We start from the raw sequence: 22,457 nt of genomic DNA on the forward strand, positions 1-22,457 counted from the left end.
CTCCATTCAGCTGGAAAGCTCCTCTTTTGTCTCTACACATGCGTCTTCCATCAACATCTTCAGCATCGTCTTCATAAGCCGTTCCAGGTCGCGTCTTCCATGGGTGGGTTCCCACAGCACAACCTTGTTTGCTGGCATATCCGGGTGGCGGTGGCAGTGACCAGTGCCATTGCTGCTACTCTGGTGCAAGTGAGCAAAAGGATCAGTTTCTACTTTCAATACTTTGGGTTTATTCTCACATTATTCCCAGTCTTTTGCATCTAACTGATAAAAGATTGATAGCTACAATTAGTCAATGGTTCCATTGGCATTGTATAATGGTCTTTGGTCTATTGTTGTCTGACAATTGACTTAATCTGTAGGCTGCTTTTCACCGGTAGACACAAAATGCTGGAGTAACTCACCCACTGAGTAACTCACCCACTGAGTTACTCCAGCATTTTGTGTCTACCTTCGATTTACGAGCATCTACAGTTTTTTCTTAAACAAACCTGCTTTTCACCTGCAGATGGTAAATTCCACTAACCAGACTGTATTTAGAAACATCAGAATTTTACTTGCATCAAACCTTGTTTCTCCATTCCTTTGGAAATTCTCAGTGCTCTCTTATCATTAGCTTATTTCTCCTATGAACTGCACCCCACTAACTGATCCTTTGTCTCTCCCACAGTTCTCCACCAACTCCACAGTTATTAGGTCCCCTATTGATAGGTTCTCAGCACTATGTAGATGTAGATGTGGCACTGTGAGTGCAGCTTTTACAGCCAGCTGGTTAAAGAACATGCCATCATGTAGAAAACACTCCGGCCACTGGGAAATGTTGCTATGATATGAATGGATGCTGCATTGATGGGAGGGAAGTGGGAGAATGCTAAAGGGGTTACAAGGACCCGGACAGGCTGATGAAGAAAATGGCCGAAGGAGGCATATTCTTAGTTTGAGGGCTCAAAGAGACCTTTCCGGGTTACAGCGGTGGTGGCTGTTGGAAGACAAAGAATACCTGTATTTTGAAGAAGTTTAGACTTTAGGCAAGTACCATGCCTTACCCACTTGCTCCGATGGATTGAAGGATAAGTATGTGGTCTTTTCTACTTGAGTATAGAGTTCGTGACCCCCCCAATGAGCAGCTGAGAGGGAAAAGTAATCCTGATTTCATTGGGCAAAGCAGCCAACACACACAGATTCAGCCAATAGACAATAGGTGTAGGAGTAGGCCATTCGGCCCTTCGAGCCAGCACTGCCATTCAATGTGATCATCCCCAATCAACACCCCATTCCTTCCTTCCCCCATATCCCCTGACTCCGCTATCTTTAAGCGCCCTATCTAGCTCTCTCTTGAAAGTATCCAGAGAACCGGCCTCCACCGCCCTCGGAGGAAGAGAATTCCACAGATTCACAACTCTCTGTGAGAAAAAGTATTTCCTCATCTCTGTTCTAAATTGCTTAACCCTTATTCTTAAACTGTGGCCTCTGGTTCTGGACTCCCCCAACTTCGGGAACATGTTTCCTGCCTCTAGCGTGTCCAAACCCTTAATAATCTGATATGTTCCAATAAGGTACCCTCTCATCCTTCGAAACTCCAGAGTATATAAGCCCAGCTGCTCCATTCTCTCAGCATATGACAGTCCCGCCATCCCGGGAATTAACCTTGTAAACCTACGCTGCACTCCCTCAATAGCAAGAATGTACTTCCTCAAATTAGGGGACCAAAATTGCACACAATATTCCAGGTGTGGTCTCACTAGGGCTCTATACAACTGCAGAAGGACCTCTTTGCTCCTATACTCAACTCCTCTTGTTATAAATGAATGAATCAATGAATGAATAAGTTTACTGGCCAAGTATTCACATACAATGAATTTGCCTTGGTGCTCCGCCCGCAAGTAACAACGACATTGTGACAGTTAGCAATGAGACATAAAACATTAAACAGTAATAATAAAACACTATTGATTAAAGGCCAACATGCCATTTGCTTTCTTCACTGCCTGCTGTACCTGCATGCTTACTTTTATTAACTGATGAACAAGGACCCCCCAGATCCCGTTGTACTTCCCCTTTTCGCAACTTGACACCATTTAGATAGTAATCTGCCTTCCTGTTACTTTGAAAAATAATATTACTTTGAATCCCTTCATCTAAATCATTGATGTATATTGTAAATAGCTGCGGTCCCAGCACCGAGCCTTGTGGTACCCCACTAATCACTGCCTGCCATTCTGAAAGGGACCCATTAATCCCCACTCCTTGTTTCCTGTCTGCCAACCAATTTTCTATCTATGTCAGCACTCTACCCCCAATACCATGTGCCCTAATTTTGCCCTCTATTTCCTATGTGGGACATTATCAAATGCTTTCTGAAAGTCCAGGTACACTACATCCACTGGCTCTCCCTTGTCCATTTTCCTAGTTACATCCTTAAAAAATTCCAGATAAATTCTAGCATGATTTCCCCTTCGTAAATCCATGCTGACTCGGACCGATCCTATTACTGCTATCCAAATGTGCCGCTATTTCATCCTTTACGATTGACTTCAGCATCTTCCCCACCACCGATGTCAGGCTAACTGGTCTATAATTTCCTGTTTTACTGTTGCACTGTTCCCTCAATGAAATCAGACCACGGATTGCATTGGGGACCATGAATGCACTTTGCTTGTTGACGCTTAAAGTGGCACAGTTTTAGGAGAACCCGAGTTAGTGAAACTTGATTGTTCTGGGAGAGAATAAGAATCCTGTTTCTCAGATGAATTAGGTGATTTCTGCTGAGAATTTTCAGATTGGTAAAAAGACACCCAGAAGTTTTTATTCTTGGTTCTTCAATAACTTTTCCTGAAGCTTTGTGAATGAATTTCAATGCAAGATGTCACGGAGCCTGTGGAGCTGTGGAGCTGCGCACCTACCTCCGTGGAGCTGTGATGGATGTTTATGTGAATTGAATTGTGTTGGTGTGTGTCTTGGTTCTTTTGGTTCTTTTTTTGTATGGCTGCAGAACCAAATTTCGTTTGAACCTCATGTGAGGTTCAAATGATAAATAAAAGGTATTGTATTGTATTGTATTGTAAACCAAGACTCAATCTAGCCTTTGAGGATACAAAAGATTTCATAGAATTACTTTAAAATAGAGCAGGGAATTATCCTAGCCAGTGTTTATCTTCCAACAAGAACATAACTCGGAGGCACAAGAAATTGCAGATGTTGACATCTTGAGGAAAGCAGAAAGTGCTGGAGGAACTTAGCGGGTCAGGCAATGTTTGTGAATGTTTGTGTGCAGACAAATGTTTTGGTTCGGGATCCATCTTCAGACCATCATTTAGTAATTATTGACTGTTTATGGGGTTTTGCTGTACAAAATACCATTGACTACACACCAAAAGTAGGCAATCGGCTGGGACATGCTTTGTCCACACAATGAGAAATATACAAGAGAAATACATCTTGTCTCTTAATTCAAATTTAATATGGGTTGGCTCTTCTTGAAGAGTTCCTCATGTTGTCGGAACCAACACTTACATTGTTTTTCTCTTCATCAATCATTGTGTCCCAAGACCTTAAACTGTTCTTTTCTCTGTCTGCTTTTCAGATCAGAATGCTTGAAACATTGTTATGATTATTAGGCAACTGCATCGGCACAATACGCCTTTTCTCCATTTTGTAACAAAATAAACGTAAAAAGAAAAACAATTACATATTTGAAGATTAATTTAGTACTTAAGCTTTTTTATTAGTGGCTTTCATCGGTACATTTTTTATTTAACATCCTGTTCTATTTGAATATCTTTCCCTAATTTATGTTTAGCCAGAATAATTTTGACTGGAATGATAACTGAGTATATCCAGGTACCACCAGGTACCACCAGGGGCACCGCGCGATTGGCAGCCCCACCAACAATCTGTCTGTTTTTGAGGCTAGATGTATTTCTCTTGTATATTTCTCATTATCTGGACTTAACAAAGCATGTCTGTTTTGTCTTTTTCTGTTATTTTTAGTGTGTTTTAAAAGTTTGTGTAAATGTTCTCTGGTTTGTTTTATGTGGGGGGAGGGAGTCGGGGGAAACTTTTTTTCAAGTCTCAAACCTTGCCGGAAATGCAATTGTTATCCGGGTCGTATCTCCGGTCACTCTGCGGCCTAACATCGTGGAGCCAGAGGCCTTCTCGGGACTGACTTTGAGCCCCACTGCGGGGCGTGGACTACCATCAGAACCGATCCCTTGCCTGGGGTCGCTTCAACCGCCGCCTGCAGATTGTACCATTGAGAGCTCGCAGACTCGGGAGAAGCAGAGTCGGGAGCTCCAATGACGCAGAGGTTCGACCAGCCCCGACCCGGGGTCCGATCGCTCAACACGGGAGGGGCTGAGATCACATCACAGTGGGGAGTGTGGAGAAGTCACTTTGGTGGATGTTTATATTAAAATGTCTTTTATGTTCTGTTGCTTTCTATTTGTACGACTGACTTGGCAATTGAAATTCCTCACATGTTGCAATACGTACCTGGCTAATAAAGTCTTATTGTATTGTAATTTACAAATATTTTGTGTCATCAACAATTACTGCAACACATTTTCTATCATGCTTCTCTGAATTGGTTAGGTTGCATGCTTAGTCACACATACTGTAAATCTATTCTAATCGGACACAAATATATTCAGATTTATGCAAATTTCTCCGTCTTTTGGTTTGGCTGATTTTAGCATGGTTAATTTAAGTCTGGTCTTTCACTCCCCAGTATTATAATTTTCTATTAACGCATTTAAAAGACTAAATATGCCTTTCAGGGAAATATAATTGTTATAATAATAATAATGGAACTTGGACAAAAAAAATTAATCTGAATTATATTGAAAAAGGCATTCACATTAAATAAAAAATATACACATTCCACAAAATGCTCTGTGCAATGCTGTATAAAAATCCTGTTTTGTGTGACATAGTCCAACCTGTTACCACAGATGATTTTATTGGGACCATCTATGAAAATACTTAGTATGGACATCTCGAATGAAAACTATTGCAATCCTTGACCAAGCTTTAAACAAAACCACGCAATGCTGAAAGCATTCACCAGGTCAGGCAGAATTTGTGAAGAGAGAAGCAGGGTTAATGTTACAGGTCAGGGAATATTTATCAGAACTGTAAAAGTAAAAAGACAAGAGAGTTTTAAATTAGAGACAGATGGAAAGTAAAAAATAGGAAGGTCTGTAGTAGGTTCAAAGGCATGGAGCCATACCAACCTAGATATCCACTAAACTAGTCTCATTTGCATGTGTTGACCCAAATACCTCTGAACCTTTCCTATCTATGTACCTGTCCAAATCTCTTTTAAATATTGTTATTGCGCTGGCCTCAACCACTTCTTCCAGCAGCTTGTACCATATGTGTACCATCTGTTAAAAGTTGCCCAAAAGTAACAGCATGGGTTTTCCCCAGGTACACCAGTTTCCTTTTACATTCCAAAGAAATGTAGGTCACTTCAAATTGTTCCCAGACTGAAGGTAAGTGGTGGAATTGGGAAGAGTTGGTGAGAATGCAAGGATAATAAAAATTAGCTTAATCCAGTATAGGATTTATGTAATGGGGTGATTGATGGTCAGCATGGACTTAGTGGACACGACAATGCAAATGTTAGCATTTATTTCGAGAGTGCTTGTATACAAAAACAGGTATGTGATGCTGAGCCTCTATAAGGTGCTGGTCAGGACACATTGGAATATTGTGAGCAATTCTGGGCATCATATCTGAGGAAGGATGTGCTGGCTCTGGAGAGGGTCCAGAGGAGGTTTAGAAGAATGATCGCAGGAATGAGTAAGTTAACATAGGATGAGCGTTTGACAGCAATCGGCCTATATTCGCTGGAGTTTAGAAGAATGAGGGGGGACCTCATTGAAACGTATAGAATAGTGAAAGACTTAGATAGAGTGGATATGGAGTGGATGTTTTCATTAGTGGGAGAGTCTAGGACTAGAGGTCATAGCCTCAGGATTAAAGGACATTCTTTTAGAAGATGTGGAGGAATTTCTTTTGTCAGAGGGTGGTAAATCTGTGGAATTCTTTGCCACAGAGGCTGTGGAGGCAAAATCAGTGGATATATTTAAGCAGACATAGACAGATTCTTGATTAGTACAGGTGTCAGAGGTTATGGGGAGAAGGAGTGAATGGGGTTAGGAGTGAAAGATAGATCAGCCATGATTGAACGATGGAGTAGATGAGATGGGCCGAATGGCCTAATTTTGTTCCTGTCACTTATGATCTTATGACTCATTTTAAGTAATAGCAAGTAATGTGGCACTTAATTGAAGACCTTCTGAAAATCTAAATACATGGTGAGTTCTGGTCCCCTTATCTATTTTGCTAGTTACAAGGTCAAAAACATGCAGCATATTTATCAGACCACAGGGCCTGCTCCTGTGCTGTACTGTTCTATGTTCGACATTCTATGTTCTTTCATATTCTCTCAGGCCTGGTCTTATACCCCACTTCTAGAGGTTTTTGTTTCCTCTTTTATTAAGGCAGGCACAAATAGCTGTTAATTTCTTTGCCATTTCCTTGACTCCCAAATAATTTCTCCTATCTCCGTCTGCAAGAGATTGACTTTACATTTGCTAATCTTTTATTTTTAATTTAAGCATGGAAGTTTTTAAAATCTGTTCTTATGTTTCTCACTAGTTTATCCTTGAAATCTACTTGCGCTTTCATTATCAATGTCTTGGTCCTCTTTTGTTGAATTCTGATTTTTTTTTCTATCCTCAAGCGTATGGCAACATTATAAGCCCTAGTTTGACCACTTTCACTGTTTGATTTTGGCAACACAAATATATTTGCTGCAGGCTATGTATTAATTCTTGAAATGTTAGCCATTGCTTGTTTAATTTGTATCTTCTAATGTAATTTCCAAATCTACCACTACCATAACTCACACTTCAAGATTATAGCATAACAGGCTGCAGTTGTCTTCAAGCTATAGATTTTAACCACTTTTTCCAGTCAATAGTCAATCAATGGTCATTTATTTGTCACATATGCAACTACACAGTGAAATTCATTTTGCATATATTACATATGCAGGCCCCACCATTTTTGGCACCATTATTCAAAGTTCAAAGCCTGGTTGGCCCGCACGCTTGGTCTACTGGAGCAGTATGAATCAACGTTCCTCTCTTCGCCCGGCCATTTTTGTAGGCCGGGGGCGCCTCCTGCAGCCAACCTTGAAGGTGCTGGAGGCATTACCCCGTGTCGCCCTCCTATCTGCCCACTCGCGTCCGATGTCTCCAGCTCCCTTCCACCCGCTGAGCCTTCGGGCAGGTTACTGGCCCCGCTGTTCGATGAGCCTTTGCGTGGGTTACTGGTCTCATGAAGTTCGAGCCTTCTGGCAGGTCCCAGTCCCGCCGACTGATGAGCCTTTGGGCGGCCCCGATGAGCTTTTGAGCGGTCACAACAGTGTCCTCTCAACTGCGGCCTAGGTCATGCAAATAACGTTCCCTAAACCAGCAATCGCTTTATAACAACTTGCATTAGAACCAATACACGTATTATATCTGAATTACCTGCAGATGGAATAAAGTGCCACGCTACCTATTATTAAATAAAATCAGATTAATTGAATTACGGAATCAGCGAAAGGTATAGCACGGGGACAGGCCCTTTGGCCCACCGAGACTGCTAGATGCAGGAAGATTGTTCCCGATGTTGGGGAAGTCCAGAACAAGGGGTCACAGTTTAAGGATAAAGGGGAAATCTTTTAGGACCGAGATGAGGAAAACTTTTTTCACACAGAGAGTGGTGAATCTGTGGAATTCTCTCCCGCAGAAGGTAGTTGAGGCCAGTTCATTGGCTATATTAGAAGAGGGAGTTAGATGTGGCCCTTGTGGCTAAAGGGATCAGGGGGTATGGAGAGAAGGCAGGTACAGGATACTGAGTTGGATGATCAGCCATGATCATATTGAATGGCGGTGCAGGCTCGAAGGGCCGAATGGCCTACTCCTGCACCTATTTTCTATGTTTCTATGTTTCTATGAGACTGTACTGACCACAAATCACCCATTTACAGGAATCGTACATTTATTTTCTGCAATCTCAACAGCTCTATCCTAAAGTACTTTTACTTCTGAAACACATTTGCTTTGGTAAAGCAATAACTTGACTTTGTGGAGAATCCCCACAATGTCAAGTGGCCATTGCTTTGTTAGTGAAATAAAATGAGGGATAAATATTGTTCAGGACATCAGGCAGATTTCCTTGCTCTTTGTGATTAGTGCTCCCGGAACTTGTACACCTGCCAGAGAGGAATTTGTTTCAATATCTCAGCCAAAAGCTGGCACAGATGAGGGTTGAACAGTTCTTCAGTACTTCACTTGAAGTAGGGTTAAATATACAAGCCCAGAGACTTGTTAGTGAGAGAGAAATCTACCAGCTACTGCCATTATGCTATTTGAGACTTAAATCCTTGTAAATCTTTTTTACTTACTGTTGTGACTTTGAATGACCCATGTGAAGACCAGAGGTGTGGATGTAAACACTTAATTAAAAACATTTTCAGTAGTTTCAATGTCTGGTTCACCTGAATATTTTGGGTAAGGACAAATGGTTTAATTAAATTATATATTTACATTGGGAATACATCCTAACTGACAATACCAACTCTGAATATTAAAATGTCTTTTTTTTAAATTTCAGAAATAAAATGTACCCTGTATCTGTAATAAAAATACAAAACAAAAAACGTACAAAAACTCATTATATCTTTAGTATCTCTACATTCAATATTGCTGATGTCAGACTCAGTAGTGTACCTGGCTTTACAGAAAACATGCTTGCATGGTAGTTTGCATTGTTAGTCTCACTGCGGCTGAGGACAAACCACAGACTCCCAAGGTAACACTCTTGTCCCACAGCATTGTGAGTGCTAGTTCCCCAAGTAATTTCTTTGTCAGATTCCAAAGCATTTCGCTGAAATGGTCTCCTGCTGTGAGCAACAGCCTGGTCCCTTTATAGACAGAAGTGTTTATTTATGCAGCTCCTCTAATTGGCTGTGGGCCGAGCATCAAAAATGTGTCTAGAAATCCGTTTTCGTGACCCAAGTCACCAAACTACATGAAATTTCCCACAGATTTAGATGAAATATAATTGAGAAGGATGTCATAACTCGTCATTGCCGAAAGTTGCACATTAATTAATTAAACTAATTAGAAAATGAGATCGGGAAAGTAAGCGCCATCTAATGGCCAATGCCCATATTACACGATGGGCAGCCTATTTCCGTGTTGCAGTCCATTAAAACTATATATCATTATACCTATATATATTCCAGATAGTAATATAGGTATAATAATATAATATATATATAATAATATAATAATAATAATATAATAATATAATATATTATTATAACTATATCTATTCCAGATAGTAATATAGTAATATAGGTATAATAATATTATTTATTATTATACCTATATATATTCCAGATAGTAATATAGGTGTAATAATACAATAATATAATATATTATTATATAATATAATATATTATTATACCTATATATATTCCAGATAGATATATTCCTCCGTTTTCTTGGAAACGGCCGCTACAGATGGCACTATGTACAACCCCCCACCCCCCCCCCCCCCCCCCCCCCCCCCCCCCCCCCCCCCCCCCCCGCCCACGGAGAAGATCCGCGGCTCCGCATTCACGAATCGGACGCTTTTTAATTGAGACTGCGGCTTCACTATGTTAAATACATAGGCCCCGCGATCGGAGCACCTTTTCCCGGTAAATTATCGCAGGCAGCTCCGAGATTAGATGATTAAGACTTATTATTCTACAACATTAGTGAAAATGTTTAATTTAGCTTGTTATTGATACATATAGTTTAGGCCCTCAACTTCATGAATGAATGAATGAGTGAGTGAATGAATGAATGAATGAGTGAATGAGTGAGTGAGTGAGTGAGTGAGTGAGTGAATGAATGAATGAATGAATGAATGAGTGAATGAGTGAGTGAATGAGTGAGTGAGTGAGTGAATGAATGAATGGATGAAGGAATGAATGAGTGAGTGAATGAATGAATGAATGAATGAATGAATGAATGAGTAGGCAAATGAATGAGTGAATGTACAGCCTCCAAATCTAATTTCTTCACACTATAAAGGGTGCAATTAAATTAATTCCATACAGATACATTTTTCAGGTTTTTCTCTAATTTAATAAAAATGTGCAAGTCTTGTTCATGACGAGTTTCAGGGGTGATTTATATAATTTTTTTACACAATATGTGAAAATTTCATGTAATTCTGTGACTTGGGTCATGAAACACTGGAATAGCTCCTTGGCCCACAGCCTATAACTTTCAAAGCAGATTATCATCTATAAATCACATTTGGAAGCAGTTTGAGAGCTTGTTCTTATTTGTATTGATGGTTAATATAACATATCCTCTAATTATGGCTGCTATTGATCACCTATATATATTATCTTGGCCTGACGTTTGGGTCCCTACCTTCACTATGGGATTACAGTTTCTGCATTTTCCTCCACCAGGTGCCAGGAGAATGCTTGACCCCTCGACTGGACAGCGTGGAGCTCCTGGATCTACTCTTTGACCAACAGGATGGGATTCTTCGCCATGAAAACTTCCACGCAAATGGCATGGAGAGTACAGAGTGCTGGGAGATGGCACAGCCCAGTGTAAGGAGAATTGTAATGTCATATCTCCACATAGAACATTGTAACGTATATATGCAGATGCTGGTTTAAACCAAAGATAGACACAAAATGCTACAGTAACTCAGCGGGACAGGGATCATAGAAACATAGAAACATAGACAATAGGTGCAGGAGTAGGCCATTCGGCCCTTCGAGCCTGCACCGCCATTCAATATGATCATGGCTGATCATCCAACTCAGTATCCTGTACCTGCCTTCTCTCCATATCCCCTGATCCCTTTAGCCACAAGGGCCACATCTAACTCCCTCTTAAATATAGCCAATGAACTGGCCTCAACTACCTTCTGCGGCAGAGAATTCCAGAGATTCCCCACTCTCTGTGTGAAAAAGGTTTTCCTCATCTCGGTCCTAAAAGATTTCCCCCTTATCCTTAAACTGTGACCCCTTGTTCTGGACTTCGCCAACATCGGGAACAATCTTCCTGCATCTAGCCTGTCCAACCCCTTCATCTCTGGAGAGAAGGAATGGGTGACATTTTGGGTCAAGACCCTTCTTCAGACTGAGGTCAGGGGCGAATGAGATAGATAGATAAGGAGGTGTGAAAACAGGGCAAAGGGAAATTGAGATCAAGGAAAAATGTAGAATAGATAGAACATTGTTAGCTGGGAGAAGGTAACAACAAAGCAAACCAAGATAAAATGTAGTCTGAGACAGCAAGACTGGTCGGAGAAGGGGGGGGGGGGGGGGGGGGATGAAGAGAGTGGTAAAGCAAGGGTTACTTGAAGTAACATTGTAACTGCAGGTTATAGCTCCGGGTAACTGCAGTTATGCAGGTGCACCATACCTCAAGGGTCACTCCGCACACAGTACACCATAACCCAGGGTCACTCGGGTCACACAGAGCATCCTGTGCCTGGTTATCTCTCCCACACTCACATTGTAACCTGTGTTACTGCACCAATGAAGCATTCTAGTGACAATTTAAAATAAAACTGCAGATTCTGGAAATTAAAAATAAAAAGTCTTCAATGCAAAATGCTAATTCTGCTTCTCTTCTCACAGATGTGGCCTGACCTGTTGAGTATTAACAGCATTTTCTGCTTTTATATCAACAAGTGTTCTATCCTACGTCATCTCACATTCATGGAATATTATAATGTGGGTAACTTCACACACACATGCGCACGCATACACACAGCTAAGTAACCTGGTTTACCCCATACATGCAGAATATTCATACGCAGGTCATCTCCCTTTCACAAAACATAACCTGAAGCAAACCGCACATCACCACTCCACTGGTAAAATGTTAATGGACCTCTCAAGGTGACTAATCTCGTCTCTTACCTCAAGCTCCTTACTCTGCCGCAGATTCACAATGGGAGAAGTAACGAAGAGATCCTGTCCTCCATTCTGGCAGAAGCTGTCCCTGCCTCCCCGCTCTGGTCCTCGGCTGGCAGTGACAGTGGGATATCTGAAGACCAGCTGTCTGATCAGTTGGACAGCCCGCAGCAGCCATTCAACAGCCCCCGAGACTTCGAGAGTTTCCACAGGGAACTGCCTTTTCATCCTGGCCCAGTGTCCTGCTGCCCAGACCCTTGTCCAGGAGTTCCAGATGTGACATACCCAGATGTGGATTTCTCTATTAACTGTGGTAAGCTGCCTTTTAACTCCGGAAGTATCTGGGTGATTTAGTGTGAACACAACAATAAAGAACTGCACACCATCCTCCAAATGTGGTCTCACCAATAACTTGTACAGCTGCAACATGATGTGCCAATGTTTGTACTCAAACAAGGTCAAAGTGTCAAGGGGATGGAGTATTGCCTGTAGTGCATGGGAAGTGGCATTCTCCTGAGACCTATTTTTCCTTATCCAAATTGTGAGTGTCTAGATGGTCCAGAAAACTGGCACAGTTGTGGGTCATTACCAATCTTTGAAAGCACTTCATTATAATGGATGTTATAGATACTCAGAGGTAGTCATTGAGATAGTCACTTTACTCTTCTTGGGGACTGGAAGGATGGTGGTTTCCTTGAAACAGATGGGTAACGTGAGTGGGTGAAGTGAGAGATTGAAGATGTCCATGAAGGCTGTGGCCTTTTGATTGGTGCACTATTTCAGAATCCATCAAGGGATACCATCTGAGACGGTTACTTTCCAAGAATTTACCCTCAGATATGACTTCTGCTGATGAGATGTATGAGACAGAGCCAGTAGGGAATGGTAGCTGTGTCAAATGAGCAGAGGTCGACTAGATCAATTCTCGTTCCTCTGTTCTTTAGTTTCGATCAAAATTCTTAGGAAGCTCCACAGTGCAGGTGTGGAGAGGGTCTTGGTGAGACCACACCTGGAGTATTGCGTATAGTTTTGGTCTCCAAATCTGAGGTAGGACATTATTGCCATAGAGGGAGTGCAGAGAAGGTTCACCAGACTGATTCCTGGGATGTCAGGACTTTCATATGAAGAAAGACTGGATAGACTCGGCTTGTACTCGCTAGAATTTAGGAGATTGAGGGGGGATCTTATAGAAACGTACAAAATTCTTAAGGGGCTGGACAGGCTAGATGCAGGAAGATTGTTCCCGATGTTGGGGAAGTCCAGGACAAGGGGTCACAGTTCATTGGCTATATTTAAGAGGGAGTTAGATGTGGCCCTTGTGGCTAAAGGGATCAGGGGGTATGGAGAGAAGGCAAGTACGGGATACTGAGTTGGATGATCAGCCATGATTATATTGAATGGCGGTGCAGGCTCGAAGGGCCGAATGGCCTACTCCTGCACCTATTTTCTATGTATGTATCTATGTTTCCGCAGGCCGAGGAATCTTGAACTAGGGGATGAGAGAAATTCCTTCACTCAAAGGCTGGTGTATTTTTGAAATATTCTACCTGGAGAGCTGTGGGAGCTCAGTCATTCAAAACAGAGACCGAGAGGTTTTGGGATGTTAAAATAATCTGGAATTTGAGGATTGGCCTTGCTCTGTCATTCCTAACCTAACTCCTCGTGCTTCCCCACCTCCATCTCCTTTAACATCTGCCACTCTGTCAAAACCTTTAGTCAGTGCTCAATGTCATTATTTTAAAATATCTTTATATCTGGGTTTGCTGGCCAACGCAGCATTTATTGCCACCTGTAACTTTCCTTGAGAAACTGGTGGTGATCTGCCACCTTGAACTACTGCGGTACTTCTGGTGAAGGTACTCGCCCAGTGGAAGGAATGAAATCCAGTGATGATGAAAGTCCAGTGATGTATTTCCAAATCAAAATGGTGCGCAACCTGGGGGCTGGCGGCGTATCCATGAACCTGCTGTCCTTGCCCTTCTTGAGGGGAGAATAGCAGGTTTGGGAGATGTTGCTGGAGTGGTGTGTGTGAGTAATTACACTGCATTATGTAGCTGGTCCCCACTACAGCCATTGCGAACTGGTGGTGAAAGGAATGAATATTTAAAGTATAATAATGCTTCTGTGACATCCCTTGCTGCATTTAAATACTTTTTTTAGCTTGTTCTGCTGTATTTGCGTTATGCATTCACAGACACTAACTGATACTGAGATCCCAATGTAAATGCTTTATTTATTCTGTCAGGTGACTGGAATACTGAGGCGCTTGAGGAAGGATCACGTAACATTCCAACACAGCCTGCTACGAACAATTTCCTCACACTCACTGTCAAGGACCTACTGCTCTCAAACATGTCGGAGAAGGTGAGTCTGTGGGTGTCCCATGTCAACATGTTGCTTCAAATGAATGTTCTATCCTGAAGAGTGCAGTATTGCTTTACTTTGCATTACATGGCGTATTTAGTTTTAAGATGAGGTTGAGTGAGAAATTAATTTTGATGTTACAGATTTAATGTATGTCAGAATGTGTGGAATATGGCCGCGGGATTAATTTTGCATAGAATTAGCACAGGCACGATGGGCTGAATGGTCTCCTCCTGTGCTGCATGCTACTATTATAACTACACAACTTTTTCACAAACTTCACCTGCAAACCAGGCCAGTTTGAATCCAAATGTATTCTTAATCAGTACATTGTTAAATACCTGCTACATAAATATATTGATACATGTTCTAATTTAAACAGACGTGTAATTAGTGATGCAGCGAGCATTAACTCCTAATAAGATATATTGACAATGTTCCTACTCTCTTGTTAAAGCCTTTGGAAGGAGTTATCACTAGTGAACATCTCACTCTAATTCTGAGCCAATGCATTCAGTTTGAGCACATGTTTCAGGCTGATGGGACAGTGCAGTACTGTGGGACTGCTGTCAGCATGAGGTGTTATTTTTCAGATAAATTATCAAATTAAAGCTCAGGTGATAGACACAAAACGCTGGAGTAACTCAGCAGGTCATGCAGCATCTCTAGAGAAAAGAAATAGGTGACGTTTTGGGTCAGAACCCTTCTTCAGACTGAAAGAAGGAAAAAAGGCCAGAACAAAATAGGGTTGGCAACAGATGATCTCAAGAAGAGTGGTAATATTATTCCTCAGATCCATTCTTAACCTTCTGCCCTTCACCTTAAAACTATACCCTCTAGTCAGACACTCATAATTTAGCTTTCTCCAATTGAGTCACTCCACAGCTTCCTCCACTCTGAGGCAAACTAGTCATGCCTATCCAGTCCCACCTCAAAACTGAGGCACTCCATCCCTGACATCCTAGACGCCCCTTACTTTCTCCTGTTTCTTTGCAGAACCCACCACAGCCATTCCATGCCCGGGAGCTGGTGCTCAACGAAGATGAGAAGAAGTTACTAATGAAAGAAGGGACCACTCTTCCATCCCAGCTGCCGTTGACTAAGGTATATCAATACTTTGCTGTGGAGACTGAGTGGATTCCAACAAGAGCACATACGTTATTAATGGGAGTGAGTCAATGAATGAATACGTTTATTGTCATTGCACAATACTGTGCAACGAAATTCCATTACATCTCCTCCGGTTAAAAAAATACAAACACGACAACCATTGACACATATGTACACTTATTAGTAAAATAATAAATAAGTATTTAAAAAGAATTAAAAAGAATTTGGCGGCATTTCTTGGAATTACATTTTGCTTCCCCAGTGTTCTCTGTTGGAATTAAGCTCTTTTATCGCACATGGGTAGAAACTATTTTTAGTCTATTTTTACCGGTGCGAGCCTTCAGAGACCTGAAACGCCTCCCAGAGGGTAGCAGAATGAAAAGGTGGTTGGCAGGGTGGGATGTGTCCTGCTTGATATTTGTGGCCCGGCGCAAGCATCGGGCCCTATATATATCATCCAAGGAGGGCAGTTGAGCGTTTGTAATGCTCTGTGCAGTTTTTATAATTCCCTGCAGCGCCCTCCTCTCAGCCACAGTACAGCTAGCAAACCACACCAGGATTCCATAGGAGAGGATACTCTCCACGGCGCATCGGTAGAAGGACAGCAGCAGCGGCTGTGAGACGTTTGCTCTCCGCAGAGACCTCAGGAAATACAGCCGCTGATGTGACTTCTTCACGAGAGTGACGGTGTTCATTTGCCATTTGAGGTCCTGGGAGATGTTTATTCCCAGGAACTTAAAGCCAGTGACTCTCTCCACCATGTCTCCTTTGATGTATAAGGGAGCAGGTTCCTCTCTCCTCATCCTCCTGAAGTCGACGACCAGTTCTTTTGTCTTTGATGGGTTTAGTACCAGGTTGTTTTTGGTACACCAGACAGTCAGTTTTTGGACTTCATCCCTGTAGGCAGACTCGTCATCGTTGTTTATCAGTCCCACCAGTCGTGTCGTCCGCAAACTTGATGATCCTGTTTGTATTGTGTGTTGGTATACAGTCATAAGTGTATATTGTATACAAGATGGGACTCAGCACACAACCTTGTGGCGCTCCTGTGCTGAGCGTCAGGACTGGGGAGTAATTGGACCCCATCCTGACAGTCTGTGGGCGGTCTGTTAAAAAGTCCTTAATCCATCCGCATGTGTTTGCATTAACATCCAGATCAGACAGTTTGTCCACCATTCTGCTGGGGATGATGGTATTAAATGCAGAACTAAAATCTACAAATAACATCCTCACATATGAGCCAGGACGCTCCAGATGTGTCAGTGCAGAATGTAGAGCTATGTTGATGGCATCCTCCGTTGACCTATTAGCTCTATATGCAAACTGATGCTGATCCAGGGTGGGTGGGAGTGAGGACTTAATGTGGGCCAGGACCAGCCGTTCAAAACACTTCATCACCGTTGAAGTGAGAGCAACAGGTCTATAGTCATTCAAGCTGGTAATGGATGTTTTTTTGGGTACAGGCACGATGGTAGCAGTCTTAAAGCATTTAGGGACAGTGCACGTTGACAGAGAGAGGTTAAAGATGTCGCTAAAAATCTCAAGATGTCAATGCATGGCTAGTGATTCTCAAAACTCTTTCCTTTATCTCAAGGACCGAAGGGGTGGATTTATGTTGCACGTATAATTTATGTGCAGCACAACATTTAGTTCCAACACCACCTCAAGAAAGATTAGGCAGCTTTAGAAGTGGAGTTATTCGAGGCGGGATGATTATCTTGAATATTTGAGCGATTGGAGAGGTGTTGGTTGGATGAAGGAGATAAACTATTTTCTCCGGGGGTTAGAATCCAGAAGGAGATACAGAATTAAAGCTTGGCTCTTTGGTGGTGGAGCCACAAAGTGTCATGGGAATGCGGAACACTCCCAAAAGTCCTGCTGATGCTGGAGAGCTTGAACATCAAAAACTGACTATTATTGAGGTAAAATGTCAATTATGTGACCAGGAGGGCAGATGGTCTGGCATGAGTAGTATGGGCTAAATAGGGTCCATCTGCTCTTATTAACATGAATTTCCTGCCTCGGATTTGTAGCTAGCTCTGATGATTCACTGCAGATGACTAGGCAAGAGTATAAAAGAAAGTAAACCAAACTTCAATGACACATCCCCCATCATCTCGAAGGGGAAGGTGACTTCATGTTTTGGATAATGATCTGGCTTAACCAAAAATGCCTCTCCTCATTTTTCAGATGGTGACTCGATCCCCTGACTTTTCAGTATTAGTTTTAGGGAAAACTATGACTCCCTTCCACCATGGCTTTTCCAGCACTGAAAGAGGCATTGGGGAGAATGGAGGGACAAGAAGTATCAGTAGGTGTTAGAAGATGTGATTACAGGTGGAAGCAACTAAAGTATTGAAACCTGTGGGACTTGTATGATATGCGAACAACAAAGCAATCTGCGGTGAGGGATGTGGGAAGGACAGGTCAAGGTTGCCCTGGCAAGTATAGCATTTCCCTCAGTTTGTCTTTGGAAGGAAGTCTGTGCTTCTAGATGTGCCTTGAAAGCTTGCAACAGGGTGGATACCAGTTGTTTCGAGTCTGACCCTATCTGTATTTTCCTCCAGTACTGACTGTATATTTCCGAAGCATTCATTGTCCTCAAACCCCTTGGGATCCATTCTTGTGACTATTTCCTCACTATTACAATTGTATGTTTGGGGGTGAACAGGTGAAGAGAGTTTTGTTATTGGAGTGGTCTTTGTTGTTTTCTTCAGATACAGGCCTTGAAGTTGGATGACAAAGGCTGTTACATACTCAAGTATCTATTCTATCTGTTTCATTTTGCTAGATATAATTTCCTGGGGAAATGATAACAATATTGGACAATACATCATCCGTGTTAACATGCCTGATGACTTGTCAGTGGCAGTACTTGCATAATGGCCATTTCAGCTTGTACCTGCTCAATGCCACACACTGAAAACAGTCTCCTGTGAAGAAGGAGTAACCATGCTGGTTTTGTGCTACTCTGGCTATTTAAAGGGACTCTCTACTGAGACTGAGACCTTTCCGTGCAGAACTGACTGCCGGCTCTTCAGACAATTTTCATTGTGCAGCGTACGTTTAACCTGGTTGTAAATATCTTCCCTAGCATTTTTCTGCTGAGGTACTCATTGCATGATTGCCTCAGTAGTGACATCATGATCTCATGAGATATGTCAAACTGCAAACCATAAAAACTCTGCATGTACAATAGGATCTCCTTCCCTTCCCTTCAGCCTGACACAGGCAATGGAATCTCATCTTCAGGAGACCAATGACATTTTCCACCATGACCTGAATCCCAATGGAAACACCAGAGGTCTCATTGTAACTGCACTGGGTTGCCATTGTTCCATTCTGAGCATATTCTGATTCATTTTCTGAGTTGAAACTACCTGAGTCGTGATGAAGGATGGCCAGGAATAGCACGTGATGATTACTGCATAAAATAACAGCTCCTTCTAGCTGAGCCATTAGATGAGTTGCCACATTCTGGTTCAAACATTTGGAGCCGTTTTTAAAAAATCTCACTCTCATTTTCTATTTCTACCTCTCCTGCACAGTCTCTCCAGTATTCACTATTTCTCTTTCCCTCGCACATTCCTCTTTTTTACTTTATCCATCTCGTTCTCTTTCTCCCTATCTCTCTCTCTCACCCCCACCCATTTTTCATCCTCCTCTACTTCAGCTTCTGAGCTGTATTTGAATCAAGCTATGACAGACAGGTTGACAAGTTGAGCTCTTGCCCCACTCTAGCAAGAAGAACGGGTTTTGAAGAAGATCAGGAGAAAGATCCGGAATAAACAGTCTGCTCAGGAGAGTCGCAAGAAGAAAAAGCAGTATATCGATGGCTTAGAAAACAGGTGAGGGATATCATAAAGTCCTACAGCACAGAAATAAACCGTTCAGCTGACTTAAGGGCCTGTCCCACGAGCATGTGGCAAGCGCGACCTAACGTGGTCGCGTGAGCCGTACGGCCTCGCGGGGCCGGTCCCACTTCGATCGCCGGAACCGTGTGGAGTCGTGCGGAGCTGGTCCCGACATCGCGCAGGGCTCTGGAAAACCTACAGTGTTCAAAAATTCCGCGCGGCAACGGCCTGCCGGCCCGCAGCCGCATTGAGGCCGTACGCACCGCCTCGACGGGCATACGCAGCGTCTTGACGTCGTACGCAGCGTCTTGACGCCGTACGCCATGCGCGAACTTCCCGCGGACTTCGCTCGAACTTCACGTCACTCATTCGACCTCCGCGCGGCCCCCGCTTCTGGTTTGGTCGCGCCCGCCGCATGCAGTCGCATGCTGGTAGGACCGGCCCTGTACGGGGATCATTCGACCTCCGCGCGACCCCCGCTTCCGGTTTGGTCGCATGCTCGTGGGACAGGCCCTTTAGTCCATGCCAGCACCAAGCATTGAGTTGGACTAATCCTACACTAATCCCTTTCCCAAATTCCCATCAATTCCCCCAGATTCTATCACTCATCCACACACTTGGTGCAATGATAGGCAGTTAACCTACCAACCCACACTACTTTGGAATGAGTGGTAGGAATCTGGAGCATCCATGGTCAACCCACGTAGTCACAGGGAGTATGTGCAAATGCTGGTCAGGATGGAACCCTGTTTGTTGGAGCCGCGAGACAGCAACTTACCTCGGGACCTATTGCACATGTGGTGGCACAAGCGATCATCCCTGTACCAGCTTAGTGGGGCTTTAGGAGGGTGCAGGGCATGCAGAATTTAGGAACTGAGCAAACAAATTTGACTCTCGAATGTGGTTAAGTGGTTTCAGTGGGAAATAACAGGAACATTTATAGAGGTAGTTCAACGTAACTGATGAATTAGGGAACGTTGTATTATGTGGACTGAATTGGTTATGACGCAATTCGGAGCATGAACCAGAGAACCACTTAAAAGTTAATTTGGAAACTGACAAATAGAAGAAAAGCTGTCTTAGTTGTCTTGGGGAAAAAACAGTTTCCATAGAAAGCATTGTCTCTTCAGAACACAGCTGCTAGTTTCACTGCAAGTAATCATTGAAATTGACAAACAATCATTTTTAATGGCACTTGTGCAACAAACCTCAATTAAACTATTTGTATTATTAACTTGCAGTAACAAAAATAAATGTAGTTATTAAAAATCTTCAAGAAAAATAATGTTGTTATTGCGAGTTTGAATGACGCAAGACTATAACCCCCTTGCCCCATTGACACAGCAAATTTCTATAATATGAGATTTCTTAAGGAAGCAACTATTGTATTACAGCAGATTAGCTGTACAGTGTTCATATGGTGGTCATCTAGTAAAACCTTCCAAGGTCTCTCAGAGGGAGTTATCAGAGTGAAAAAGAAATACCAAGTAGGATAGGTGACAAAAGAAAACCACAGAGTGCCTTAAACCTCCCCATTTAAAGTATACCCAGCAGAAGGTTGTTTCTGAGCCAGAAGTCCCAGAGCTCAGTGTCTGAATAAGAACATTCAGTGCTCTGAGGACCTGATCCGGCATCAGGTATACAGGTGTAATTTAGAATACCCAATACCTGGTGTCTGATCAAGGAGATGGCAGTGTGTTTGAATTTGTAGACCCAGTACTACTTCGGAACCACTAAATGTTTTTTTCACCTTCAGGATGGCTGCTTGCGCGGCCCAGAACCATGAGCTACAGAGGAAGGTCATCCATTTGGAGAAGCAAAATACGTGAGTAGTCATCCTGCTAAATGTATTTTACTTTAGTCTGTGGTACATTAGCATTGATGGTTTCATCAACAAATGCATTGACGACTGTGTTCCGACCAAGGCAATTAGGGCTTATCCCAACCTCAAGCTTTGTATGACCAGAGGGATTCACTGTCTACTAAAGTCCAGATCCCCAAGACTTTCAAGAAGGATGAGCCAGTACTGTACAAGAGACCAAACAAGGCTGTCAGGGATGCTAAAAGAACATTCCAAAACAAGCTAGACACTCAATTCAATCAAGCAGATGCCAGGTGACCATGACAGGGCCTGAATATCATCACAGGCTATAAGATGAAATCGGGGACAGTCTCTGGCAAAATCTATCTCTCCCCTATTGAGCTCAATGCCTTTTACATTCCTTTTGAACAGGCAAACAGAGTTCCACAAAGGCACATAGCTCCACCCTCCACTGGCTTTGTGCGTACATGTAGGTAGCAGGTCAGATCTGTTTTCATGAGGGTAAATTCTCGGAAAGCAACTGATCCAGCTAGAGCTCGTGAATGATTTCTGAAATCAGGTGCCAATCAACTGGCGCCAGTCTTCACAGACATCTTCAACCTCTCATTTCAGCAGCCTATTGTCCTCATCTGCTTCAAGGAAACTTCCATCATTCCATTTCCCAAGAAATGTAAGGTAACCTGTTGTGCTATAGAAAGTTTTCTGATGGGATGCATCTCAGCCTGGTGTGGCAACTGCTCTGCTCTTGTGTGCCTGAACCTGCAGAGAGTGGTGAACACAGTCCTGCGCTTCACATGCACACTTCCTTCCATCCAGTCCATCTGCATGGTGCATTGTACCAGGAAGGCTGGAAGTATCGTCAAGGATGCCTGCCACCTTAGCCATTCACTTTGCTCTCTTCTACCTTATGGGAGAAGATACGGGAGCTTGGACATCCAGACATAAGAACTGCTATCAGATTACTGAACCAGTCATCTGTTTCATACCCACTTCCTGGAGGCGCTGTCACATCTATAACTCATTTGGTTATTCCATTATAGCACTTTAGTAGATTTAGTAATGCGTCTCTGCCACATTATTGAAACTACGTTCCTCTCAGCATTAATGTCTCGTACCAAGTTAAACAACAACTTTACATGCAAGCAAGGCATGACAAAGGCATCACAGTTAAAAATGGATGAGAAGTTAAAGACAATATTAGCAGGCTTGACCAAAAGCTTGAAGTTATTGGTGATAGCATCTAAAGCACGATGGCTGCCTCACCAACGATCTGTTTTCGTCTGTTTCCTTCTTTGTGTTTTTAGTTTGC

General features: G+C 42.7%; 1 protein-coding gene across 2 annotated transcripts in view; it reads left to right on the forward strand.

The window, feature by feature from the left end:
• The window catches only part of creb3l3 (cAMP responsive element binding protein 3 like 3), a 45,135-nt gene that overhangs the window by 14,835 nt on the left and 7,843 nt on the right, over positions 1-22,457 (forward strand). For both annotated transcript variants that reach the window (XM_033046697.1, XM_033046698.1), the window contains exons 2-7: positions 10,532-10,678; positions 12,029-12,311; positions 14,244-14,362; positions 15,359-15,466; positions 19,214-19,320; positions 21,083-21,151. In XM_033046697.1, the coding sequence (XP_032902588.1) occupies positions 10,532-10,678; positions 12,029-12,311; positions 14,244-14,362; positions 15,359-15,466; positions 19,214-19,320; positions 21,083-21,151 (833 nt within the window). The remainder of the gene's footprint in view (positions 1-10,531; positions 10,679-12,028; positions 12,312-14,243; positions 14,363-15,358; positions 15,467-19,213; positions 19,321-21,082; positions 21,152-22,457) is intronic.

Source organism: Amblyraja radiata, chromosome 29, assembly GCF_010909765.2.
Source record: "Amblyraja radiata isolate CabotCenter1 chromosome 29, sAmbRad1.1.pri, whole genome shotgun sequence".
NCBI lineage: Eukaryota > Metazoa > Chordata > Chondrichthyes > Rajiformes > Rajidae > Amblyraja > Amblyraja radiata.